General features: G+C 37.4%; 2 protein-coding genes across 2 annotated transcripts; both read right to left on the reverse strand.

The window, feature by feature from the left end:
- Positions 1-6679: 6679 nt before the first annotated feature.
- On the reverse strand, positions 6680-11460 carry LOC142224838 (uncharacterized). The gene is made up of 3 exons (XM_075294622.1): positions 11302-11460; positions 8185-11209; positions 6680-8127 (listed from the first exon to the last, which is right to left on the reverse strand). The coding sequence occupies exons 1-3, from the start codon at positions 11458-11460 to the stop codon at positions 6680-6682; spliced, it is 4632 nt and encodes a 1543-aa protein (XP_075150737.1).
- Positions 11461-11553: 93 nt separating this feature from the next.
- LOC142223427 (uncharacterized) lies at positions 11554-12684 on the reverse strand. Its single transcript, XM_075293327.1, has 2 exons — positions 12493-12684; positions 11554-12437 (listed from the first exon to the last, which is right to left on the reverse strand). The coding sequence occupies exon 2, from the start codon at positions 12173-12175 to the stop codon at positions 11774-11776; it is 402 nt and encodes a 133-aa protein (XP_075149442.1). The 5' UTR covers positions 12176-12437; positions 12493-12684; the 3' UTR covers positions 11554-11773.
- Between the last annotated feature and the right edge of the window lie 314 nt (positions 12685-12998).

The following is a 12998-nucleotide window of genomic DNA, read 5'->3' on the forward strand; positions in this document are numbered from 1 at the left end:
AGTCGCATTTGAGGACCAGAGGTCTATAGAATATTTTAAAGCTGCTCTGATACTAATTGGTGAAGTTTGGGAAGGAGCTGCTCTAGAGTTAGTCGAGAAGAAAGACATACCGGCTAGACCAAGAGCACATGCGTGGATACCTGCAAACCCTCCTGACCCTGAATCTATTTTAAATAGACTGAAACAATGCAATCCAGATCTTCCAACTGCTGATTGGAAGGTTGGCCGTTTGGATGAAGTGGATGGGCCAAGACGGAATGCAGTGTTTATTTTGAACACTCAGTCTTTGCCACATCTAGCAAAGTCTCAGGGCCGTGTATGTTATGGCTTTCATTATATCCAAATGAAGGTATATAAAAACGATCAGCTAAAGGATTCAGAAATGGACAAGCCTCTGTCTGAATCAGAAGTAAGCGGATCTTCTTGCGAAGTCGAGGGAGATACCAAAGTTGAAGACATGGATAGATATCGTATGCGTGAGGAGGTTTCTACTGCCTCAGAACTCACCAAAGTTGAACCTATGGTTATTGCGAGAGTCACCGAGATCTCTGAAGAGGACATTCTTGATGACTCGATTGAAGCGGCTGATGTGACGGTTGTTGAAAATCTCGATGGCCCTACGGATCCTCCAGATAAATTTTCATCATAGTAAGGCTGCATGTGCTGCCTTAAAAGTTCTCCTGATGAAAGGGGATATAGACATAGTTCTTGTTCAAGAACCATATGTTTATAGAAACAAAATATGTGAATTAAGTACTCCGGGGTTCAACCTATCGCAGTATACTGGTAATGATGTAAATCGAGCCTGTATAATTGCTACAAACGAGCTTAATTTGTTTCTGCTTCCTTCAATGTGCAATGCAGACTCTTTCGTTGCCAATTTAGAAATAGCCAAATGCAAATATTAGGTATCTTCCATGTGCCGTTAAGACCTTAGTTGAGGAGTCACTGAAAACAAAGACGAAACTCATTATGGGATGCGATGCGATTGCGTATCATAGTATATGGGGAAGTAGTGATACTAATGCAAGGGGAGAGTCGGTAATAGAGTCGCTAGGCGAAGGATTTCCGACCAATCAGCTTATCCTCATTCCTACTTAAGACTCTGGAGAGGATGATAGATATTTATGTTAGAACTAACATCGATTCAAGTTTGTTCTCGAAACGACAGCATGCATACTCGAAGGGCAGATCTACTGAGACCGCATTACATGAACTAGTCAATAATGTCCATCCGAGCTCGATATTAAATGGACTGACAACTCTGAATGTTGATCCATGTATACTTAGGCTGTTAGACGAACTTCTACTGAAGAGACGTATTTCAGCCACACTAGGACAAGCAAACATACAAAGGTATGTGAACAGAGGCACTCCCCAAAGAGGAGTTCTATCACATCTTCTTTGGAATGTTGCTATAAATAACCTTCTGGTTACCCTAGAAAAAGAAAGGATAAAAGTGGTGGCATACGCAGATGATGTGGCTCTAGCAGTCAGGGGAAAATTCCCATCCACAATCAGAGATATTATTCAGAGGGCCCTCCGGATGACTGAGAAATGGGCAAAAGGCAATGGTCTTGGAGTAAATCCTGTAAAGACAGAACTAGTCATGTACTGCAAAGATCGCAAAACTCCCACGGTTAGGCCTATTTCCTTAGGGGGTATTGAAATTCCCTTTGGTGAGTGTGCAAAATACCTTGGCGTTATTTTGGACAGGAAGTTGAACTTTAAGCTTAATATTGAAGAAAGGGCGAGAAAAGCAACGGTAGCTTTGTACTCGTGCAAAAAGGTCTGGTGGCCAGCACTTCAGAAACCGACTTGTTTAGATAAAGTTCAGCGTATGGTGTGTTTGTGTATTTCAGGCGCATTCAGCAAGACAGGAACAAATTCCCTTAATGTCATGCTGCATCTATTGCCTTTATACATTTTGGCCAAACAATCAGCTGCAACAACGGCTGTGCGGTTGCGCGAGCTATAGCTGTGGTCGGAAAAAAGTTACGGTCACAGTTCGGTCCTCAAAATAATGCCAGTTGTGCCTAACGTAGTGGATTACACTTTGGCGAGTCCACTTTTCGACAAAAAGTTTGAGACTCTAATCCCCAATAGTTAGGCGTGGTGCACGCAGACCCTGGGGAATAAAGAATACAGTTTGTCAAGAAAGTGTTTTGACAATGGGATAAAAATTATGTTTTGTTCCAAAATTAAATATAATGAAATTTTAAAAAAATATTTGATTATGTATTTTGCAAAGTATACATACGTACACAGAATTAAAAATTTAATAAAATATTTAATATTTCAATTATTTCTAGAAGTTGAAATAGTTGGCAATGTCAAAAGACTTTCTTGACATACTGTATATAGATTTCTTCACTGATGGCTCCAAATTGGATGGACAAGTGGGGTTCGGAGTATATTCTAATGATCTGGAACTTCGAATAGCGAAAAGATACCTAATCACTGTAGTGTTTTTCAGGCTGTAATATTAGCAATAAGAGAGGTGGCGAATTGGCTGAGAAGTAATGTTCCAAAAAATGTGGGCATTAATATATACTCAGACAGTCAACCTTCAATAAAATCCTTTGACTCTGTGTTCCTCAACTCGAAAACGGCCATCGACTGCCGCAAATCTCTTAATGAGATGGCTGAGCAGTACAATATTCACCTAATATGGGTGCCTGGCCATAGGAACATACCGGGGAACTGCGAAGCGGATGAGTTGGCAAGGCTAGGGACTACCTTACATATTACAGGGGAACTGGAATTTGTTGGTATGCCCCTAGCTACCTGCAAGCTCATACTGCGTGAGAAGGCTGTTATGATGGCAAATGTTCGATGGGAGAATTGCAAGGGTTGTAACGACACCAAGCAAATATGGCCCCATTTCAACTTAAACCGCACACTAGATATGCTAATGTTCTCGAGACGTCAGATATCACTCCTGATATCTGCTATAATGGGTCGCTGCCTGATAGGCGATTTTGCAAAAACTATTGTCGCGAAGTATAATGACTATTGTATGAGCTGTCATGATGCGGAGGAAAAGGAATCAATTAAACACCTCTTGTGTGAGTGTCCTGCATTTTGTGTAAAGCGCAAGCAACTTTTAGGAGCATATAGCTTCAGATTACTGGCGGATCTGGAAAACGTTAACTTAAGCAGTCTGCTAATGTTTTTGGAACAATCTGGTTGGTTCAGCGAAGAAAAATAATCGAGAAGGTTCAGCGGTTAAAACTAGAAGTGCCCATATGTAATAGGTACTTTTAGTTAATGTGGTATCACAATGGACTGAATAGTCTAAGTGAGCCTGAATCTTAATCGGGCTGCCACGTTAACCTAACCTAACCTAACACTTTATTTCATTTCATTCATGAAGAAAAAGCTGAAAAAACGAAGAAATTCACATTTGACTCGGAATCAATACCAAAATCATTAGTTGACAAAATCTTTGGAACCGGAAATGCTTTCTTTAGTGTATGTAAGAAATAATTAATGAAATAAAGTTTTGAATGTGCTTTTATTTTCTAACATCAAAAAAATACAATAAATAAATAAAAAAAAAAAATACAATAAATAGATCAAAACATTTTTAAACGCGGGATAGAAACAAATCTTTTATTTATTAATGGAAGGGATTTACATTTACGAAAATTGAACAACAATATGTTTGTTTGGGTAATTTTCCAATAAAAGTTATTCAGTATAAATTTGTAAAACAGTATGAATGGCTTTTATTCTCTTGGATAAAATTAGAAGAAGTGTACACGTTCACGAATTTATCATTAATTCAGCGGTTTTAAACCAATTAAAACGAAATATATTTATATTTTCTAATGCACTTCTATGTGACATCGTGCAATATATCGCACATTGGATTTGTTGATGATTAACCAGTCGATAATTGCAAGTTTTTACTGGGAAATGTAAACGATGGACTTCCAGTAAAAATTTGTGATAGTAACCAAAATTTATCGAGTACGCAAACAGAACCCATATGGCTAAGATATTGTTACTGTCTCACAGAAGTAGAATTAAAATGAATACAATTAAAATAATATGCGTCTTAAGTGAAATAAAGCTTTTTTACAACAAAATTTAGCCTTTTTCCAGCATTTTTTAAAATTTTTAGCTTTTTTAGCTATTTTTTGGGCAAATCTAGCGGTTTTTGGTGAAACAATTCTCGCATCGCTGGTTGAGCGTTAGAGTTAATGTTAGAGATGAAAATGGAATATACGTACTATCAACAACCTTAAAAACTGGTCTCATATCAGATAACCTGGTGAAAGAAATTCATATGTTCAACACAATTGCGGTTTCTGAATTATACATTACCCAAGTACGCCTTTGTAAAAATTGTGGCAGACTAGGCCATATTGCTAAAGTGTCGTTCAAAAAGGCGTTGCTTACTATGCGGGAAAAGTATTTTCTGTTCAAATGAGTGCTTCGATGCCTTATGTCTATCGACTATAAATGCAAATCCGAATGTTTCAATCCTAGATGCATTTTGTGCAACCAAAACGATAACAATGCCATGGACTCTGATAAGTGCTGTAAGTATGAAAATGAAAAAGAAATAAGAAAAATGATGGCCATGTCAAATCTATGCAGAAAAGAAATACCTCAGAATTATGAGATACTAGATGATCCTCAATACGAAAAAGAATTTCCAGCTTTTCCAACACATTCGAATCCTCCTAAAAGATCGATGGCAGAGGAATTCAATACGAAAATTACAAAATACAAATATAGTAAAATTGCAGTCCCCTCCTCAAAGAGGAATCTTCCGCAAGCAGAATCTGAGCCTGTTCTTCCACTAAAACCAACCATCCAATATGGAAATTTCTCCAAAACTTCCGAACTTGAAAAAGTGGTATCCATTTTTACTCAACAAATGTCAGTTATACATAACTCCGTGAACACTACAGAAGGTCTTTCGGTTCTAAAGTCATTTAAAACCAAAAGACCATGCCTTTTACTACTTCAAAACAAGACAAAAATAACAAATGATGAACGTACTACAATATAATATTCAAAGCTTGAACAAAAATAAAAATTTGCTAGATTTCTACCTGAACAAACTAAAAATACATATATGTGTCCTCAGTGAGATCTTTAACTTTGATGAATCTGAAACAAACGCAAGCTTTCAGAATTATAACATTATTTTGAAAAAGAGACCCGTTAATTATGGTGGAGTTGCCATCTGCCTGCAAAAAAATATACTTTTCAGAAAAATTAAATTTAATACTACCCTTGATATACTGGTATGTGAAACCACAAATCTAGCAAGTAATCTAACCATTGTCTGTGTATATTTTCCACATTCTATCAAAACAGCCATATTAAAAACTGAACTTGAGAGGCTCCTTCTCATAGTAGAAAACAAACAAAATGTCCTTATATGTGGAGACTTCAATGCAAGATCTATAGCTTTTGGGGATACCTTCGAGTCAGTCAGAGGCAAAATGGTTCACAAACTTTTTAAAGATTCTATTTTTCGGTGCATAAACAATGGGGCTATTACTTTCAAGAAAATATTAACAGAAAAACGTGGATCGGTACAAGACTTAACTTTTACTAATACAAACTGTAATATATCCTAGAATGTCATAAACTCGACCATTGGAGGCAGTCACTATTTTCCAATACTAATCAAAATTGGCTCAAATAAAAATTTCTTTCTAAAAAAAGGTGCTAAACAAACTAAGCCAAGCTAATCTTGCCACAGATATTAAAAAATCCACAAATCCTTCCAAGATGAGATTGAAAATGCTTCTTACAAGTTATCTGCTAAAAGGATTCCTACAGTATGGTGGAATGATTCTATAGAGAAATTATACCGCCTTAGACAGCGGGCTCAAAAACGATTCGACAGACATAAAAACACAACAAATGCTGAAGAACTGATGAAAGCGATAGCTAACCTAAGAAATGCCATAAAATGCGAAAAAAAACAATCGTTTCAATCCGCAAAATCGCAGAATCTCTCTTTAGATTTGTTACAGGTTGCAAAAACTCGTTTGAATCCAAAGAAAACAATTCCTGGTGTTCTGAAAACAACTTGTTCTTTTTAAATTACCACAATGATCAAGTTCCCAACAACACAACCAATAGTTCAAGTAAAACCTTTTCTGGAATATCTTTTCCATTTAAAATAAATGAACTCTTACAAATTCTGAAAGATAAAAACAAACCCTCGGCGGCTGGAGTCGATGGTATAACTTCCCAGCAAATAAATTTGGAAGTTCTTCCAAAGGACAACTTTAAAAGCACTTCCAGAAGATGCACTCCCAATGATGTTCTTTATTTTAACTACCCACACGCTCACTGTTGCTGGCCGCAATTGTGTCCGGAGGTTTTGCCAATTTAACAGTTTGAAAACACAAACAAATTTTAGGTATGAATGTGATTACAAACAATAGAGCGTTTATTTCTAAAAATGTAAAATAACTGTAAAATAAAATACATATAAAATTACAAATACTCACCGCAGTTTTGTGCCTCCTTCCTCTTTGTGATTCCAAATGAGAATAAATCGAATGCGAACAAGAGGATCAAAGGAGAAACAAAACTACGGATAACCAAACGTCAAAAAATAGATCAATCACAATAGGCGACACAATTAGTCAAACATAATTATTGAAACGTAAAGACAAAATATTTTTCCAGGACGAAATTGTTAGTCGTTCTGCAACACCCCCACCCCCGTGGAGCGATCAGCTTCACCAGAATCCAAGTCCAGAACGGCTAACTTCGACACGGCACGCTGTAGGCTTCCAGTTGCAGTCTTGACATCAGCTCGTCGTACCACACCATCAGTGCCAGCATGAACGCAAGTGACCAAACCTCTGCGCCATTGACTTCGTGGGAGATTAGGATCACATATGAAAACCACATCACCAAATTTTATAGGAGTAGTTTTTTCACACCATTTTACTCTTCTTGTCAACGTAGGCAAATGCTCAACGATCCACCTTTTCCAAAATCTGTCTCGTAGACTTCTAGCAATTCGCCATTGTTTTTTCAGGGAGAAAAGTTTGTCATCTGGTTTATCTACAGATGGAGTTGGTGCAACATTACCACGGCCGATCAAAAAATGATTAGGAGTAAGTGGCTCTTCTTCGTGTGGACTAATTGGCAGATGTGTCAATGGCCTAGAGTTGACAATATTCTCAGCTTCAATCAGGAGAGACTGTAGTACGTGTTCTTTTGGGGCCACATCTTTCATCGTATGATATAACACTTTTTTAACACACTGTACCATTCTTTCCCATATGCCACCTTCGGATGGATTTCCAGGACAATTGAATATCCACTCAACACCTTGCGATGACAGCTCACATTGGACTCGATTAGCATCAAAAACTTCGTTGAAACGTTTAGCTTCTTCGTTAGCACCAATAAAATTTTTGCCGTTATCAGAGCGGATTCTTGCTGGAACACCTCTTCGATTCATAAAATTTCTCATTGCAATAATACATGAATCGGTAGATAAGTCGTGCGCTATTTCCAAGTGGATGGCTCTCAGGGTGAGGCAGGTAAATAGCGCCCATCTTTTTTCTGTTTTTCTACCATTTGTCACATTTATAGGGCCAAAGTAATCCAAGCCTGTATATTTAAAGGGGTCCACATTGGGTTCCAGACGATCAAGTGGAAGTTGTCCCATGAGTGGAGCCACAGGATTAGCGTTTTTAATTCTACAGATCATACAATTTGAAATTATTTTTCGAAGTAAGCTCCTAATTTGTGGTATCCAAAACCTACGACGTATTTCACAAATAGTTGTTTCACTGTTTTGATGTTTCATTTGACAATGATAATGCAGAACTAATAATTTTGTAAAATGATGGTCTTTAGGCAATATTATTGGTCGTCGCGAACTATAAGGCAAACAACTGGCAGCATCTATACGACCGTATACGCGTAGGAGACCATCTTCGGCAATATAAGGCATTAAATTCGATAAATTACTATTTTTTGGGACTGACTGTCCCTTTTCGATATAATTCATGACGTCAGCGAATGATTCTTTTTGGATCTGTTGGCACAGGGTCTTCTCAGCATTTTCTAAATCTTTTGATGTTATTCCATATCGATCTAAATCGCTGTAGTGTTTGCGACACAATCCTATAAAGCGATACAATTGGGCTACGGATCTTTTTAAACGGATATATCATGAAAAACGTTCAAAATTAATCAAATTATTTTTGTTAACCACCAATAAAACTTTAGGGTGTAGTTCTTCATCACCATTATCCTTATGTAATTGTTCTTCACCGGTAAAAGTTAACCAAGTGTTTTCTGCTTGTTTTAAAAATTCCGGACCATTTACCCACCTAGAAGTGGCTGAAAAATCAACATTATTATAGCTGCGAGTGGCATCGTCGGCTACATTATATTTAGTTGGAATCCATCTCCAATTATTTTCTTCAGTCGAATCCAAAATTTCGGCTATTCTATGGGCTACATATGGCTTATAATCTCGGTGTTTACTTGAAATCCATTTTAAAACAGTTTTTGAATCGGTCCATAAAAGTACATTTTGCTTTACTCTGACCCCAAGTACAGCGGCTTGTAATTCCAGGCGAGGAATAGAAACTTTCTTCAAAGGCGAGCATTTTGTCTTAGAACAGATAAAACTTACACAAATTGTGTCATCTGCAAGTTCAAATCTCCAATATGCAACAGCAGCAAAAGCTTCTTCACTGGCATCAACAAATACATGAAGTTGTAAGTTTTTAATCATACCATGTGGGCAGTAAAATCGTGACATTCGATAATTCGATATATTTTTTAATTGTGAGCGCCATCGATCCCACGCTACGTTGATGTCATCCGGAATTGGTTCATCCCATCGAACATCACGTCTCCATATACTTCGTAACACTAATTTACCGCCAACTATGAAATGGCTTAAAAATCCAAGAGGGTCGAATGTTGACATAATTACACTTAATACTTCACGTTTTGTTGGCTTTCTCTCTCCAGAAATTACAGATGGATCAACCTTGTTAAATTTCAAGTTAAACATAAACATATCTGATTTTGAATCCCAATAAAGACCCAATATCTTTCCCGTATTATCATTGGCAGGTATGCTTTTCGATGTTGCAGCGCCATCTAGTGCCAGGATGACATCATTAGAATTCGACGTAAATCCTCTAAGTTCAAAGCCTCCATTGCTTTGAATTTCTCGAACATATTTTGAAATAGAAATGGCTTCTTCAATTGAATCAAAACTGTCCAAAAAATCGTCCATATAATGATGTTCGCATATTGATTCCACGGCTCGAGGCAGAAGTTCATTATGCTCTTTGGCATTTGTTTTCATTACATGAATTGCTGAACATGGTGAGCAGGCGGCTCCGAAAATCATAACAAGCATTTCAAATTCCTTTGGCTCGGAATCAGTTTTTCCAAATCTCCATAAAAATCGTTGTGATATTCGATCATCAGGCTGGATCATGATTTGATGAAACATCTCTCGAATATCTGCACTGACTGCTATTTTTCTACTACGGAAATTAAATAATATGGTAGGCAATGATGAAATACACTGAGGTCCTTTTAATAAATTATCATTTAAAGATATTCCGTTTACTTTGGCGGCGGCATCAAAAACCAATCTCAATTTTTTATTTTCTTTGTTAGGGTTGCTTGCGGCAAAATGTGGCAAGTACCATTTTCTTTTTGATATCAGGCGGATATCTTCTGGTGGCACTTCACGGACATATCCCTTATTAATATAACCATTGATTACTTCGCTGTAGGCGTGTGCGAAGTTTACGTCACGTCTAATCTTCCTCTCGATCCCTTCTAGGCGACTAAGGGCTAATTCGTAATTATCTGGCAACTCCACAAAATCATTTTTCCATAACAGACCGGTTTGGAATCGATGACCAATTCTTTTTGTAGTTTCATGTAGAATTTGTTTGGCTCTTGTAATTTCATTACTTTCAACAACAGGAGCTGCTCTCACGCCCATATTTTCAATATTAAAGTAATCTGCAACAACTTGATGAAGTTCGTCATTTCCACTTACGTTTGCAAAAAGACATGAATTTTGCGTTGGCGCTACACTGGGACATGGACCAAACACCACCCACCCCAATTCAGTATTACACGCAAAGGGTCCCAACAAATTATTTGTTTCACGGCAGGATGGCAACCCCAAAAATGCATGATCTAAACCAATTAATAATTTTGGCACAATGTTGGTGTACGGTTTGACAGGCGCATTTGATTTCTTAAAAACTTCATCAATTTCATCTTGTGTGAGGCTTTGTGATGGCAAATTCAAATTTGAAACAGCATATACTTTTTTCAATAGATGGCAACTCTTTTTGTTAATTCCACTTACTTTCAAATTGAACGAAATTACTGGTTCTCTGGCTGACCGCCCTCCAAACCACTGAATATTTAAGGAACTACTTTTTCCTCGAACTCCAAGTTTATCGGCAATTTCTTTATCCAGCATTGTGATCGAAGATCCATCATCAAAAAGTGCGTAAATATTCATGCAACAATTTTCTCCGTACAATGTGACTGGTAAAACACGAAACAATAATGTTTTGCTGTCTTCTGCTGAGCAGCTGAGTACATTTTGTTGAGGTTCACTTGCAACAGCACCATTTGTACTTTGTGGATCATAGGCTACGTCCTCATGAAGCAATTTATTATGCACTTTTGAACATCCATTTTTGTCACAAGTTTTCTTTCGTCGACAATCACGTGTGTTGTGACCAATATTTAAACATGAAAAACATGCACGAATTTTTTTAACTTGTGTCCAACGATCTTTCACATTCAGATTCAAAAAGCGGCTGCAATCGCAAATTTTATGATTAGCTTTACACACTGGGCACTGTTGTTGTTTTTCTGTTGTATGTAGTAGTACACGGCGACTTTGTTCTTTCTGATGTATATCTTGAATGGTGCAAACTAAATTTGCCACTTCACACAACCAATCACTAAAATTAACAATTGTTGGATAGGGTTGAATATTCATGGCCACTTTGGCCCACTCTAATTTTTTGCTCATGGGGAGCTTCGCAATTAGCTCCTCTAATAATGTAGGATTAGTACTATGTTGTTGACCGTTTACTGATTGCAATAAGACAGCTAAATTTTTTACCTTGGTTGAATACGGCACTAACTTCACTAGGTTGTTTTCGATATATGTGGCAACTCCCTTACTTGTCTTAACTGGCTTTGAATGAGTTGGGCGTCCAAATTGGAATTTCAATTGTTCAATGACAGCACTTACATTGTTTGGATGAAAACACAAACACAAACACTTACACAAACGTTGATTATTTTCCAAATTTGTGTACCATATGCGGCAGTGGTTTGTGTAAATGATGTATAAAATAGCGGCCAATCTTCAGGCTGTCCACTAAATTCTGGCAAATCTTGCATTTTTCGTGACATCAGGTTAGATCCATTTAAATTCAGACCCATTACAGTATTTGACAAGTTGGGCATTTGACTTGTGTTGTTTTATACATTTACCCAAGATGGCGATAACAAATTTGAGGCACTGTGTGACTGTAGCGTCGGCGGCACGGCGGCGCTGCTGCAAATTGTTGGCGCTGACTGGAAAAACGACATGGCGGCAGTTGATGTACTATTTGACGGCATTACATATGTGGGTGCTACTTGCGTTGACGTTGAGGCGATGTTGTTGCATAATGTGGTGGTCGTTGCACTTGTCGATATGCCTGTTGACAATGGTGGTAGGTAACGGGATTCATTTATTGGTGGGGGTACATTGTCAATGGCGGCAATATCTTGCGTTCCTGATGGATGTGAGGTTATGGTCACTTACCTTAGACATTTGTTTTTGGAGGACACTTTCCAAATGCTGGCATTTACGGTTGCTATCTGCTAGTTTGTTGTGTGCATCCTTAAGCTGACGCTGCATTACCGACATCTGTTTTTGTATGTCTATCAGGAGGATGGCTTCCTGTGATGACTGTTTTTGTTGTTGATTTCTATTGGAACTACCCGATCCCTTTGGCGTTTCTGTGCTGGTTGTTAATGCTGGCGGCATTACTTGTTGTGGTGTAGTTGCTGTTGTGTTAATATTTTCGTTGTTCATCTCAGGCGGAGGTTTACTGCTTGCACTGGCCGTGCTACGTAAATTGGGTGGGCTCCGGCGAACAGGTGGTGCCATTTCCAATTTAACTCAAACAATTTCTTCACAAAAAATATTACACAAATCGGCAAACTACAGGGCTCACACACGACAATGTTTTCCAATTGACGGCTTGCTAGTTGAAGATATTCATTTAACAATTTCCACATACAAATCTTCAACTGCGAAATAAAAATGTTGCTGGCCGCAATTGAGTCCGGAGGTTTTGCCAATTTAACAGTTTGAAAACACAAACAAATTTTAGGTATGAATGTGATTACAAACAATAGAGCGTTTATTTCTAAAAATGTAAAATAACTGTAAAATAAAATACATATAAAATTACAAATACTCACCGCAGTTTTGTACCTCCTTCCTCTTTGTGATTCCAAATGAGAATAAATCGAATGCGAACAAGAGGATCAAAGGAGAAACAAAACTACGGATAACCAAACGTCAAAAAATAGATCAATCACAATAGGCGACACAATTAGTCAAACATAATTATTGAAACGTAAAGACAAAATATTTTTCCAGGACGAAATTGTTAGTCGATCTGCAACACTCACAAAAAATCGCTTCTGTAACATATACTCCCAAACATATTTTGCTTCAAGCATATATATTTTTGGGTATTGCCCAAACATTTATATGTTTGATCTCTTCCAATATATAATATGTTTGAAAGCATATTGGTCTAAACAATATATGTTTGGGTAGTCTAAGTTCCAAACATTTTGTATTTTTGCATCCAAATTCAATAATGTTGTCTTCCAAAAAACAATATGTTATTATGTGACCATATAGTATGTTTGGAAGCATTTTGCACCCAAAAATATTATATGCTTAAAAAACAATTCTC

Source organism: Haematobia irritans, chromosome 2, assembly GCF_050003625.1.
Source record: "Haematobia irritans isolate KBUSLIRL chromosome 2, ASM5000362v1, whole genome shotgun sequence".
NCBI classification, from domain to species: domain Eukaryota; kingdom Metazoa; phylum Arthropoda; class Insecta; order Diptera; family Muscidae; genus Haematobia; species Haematobia irritans.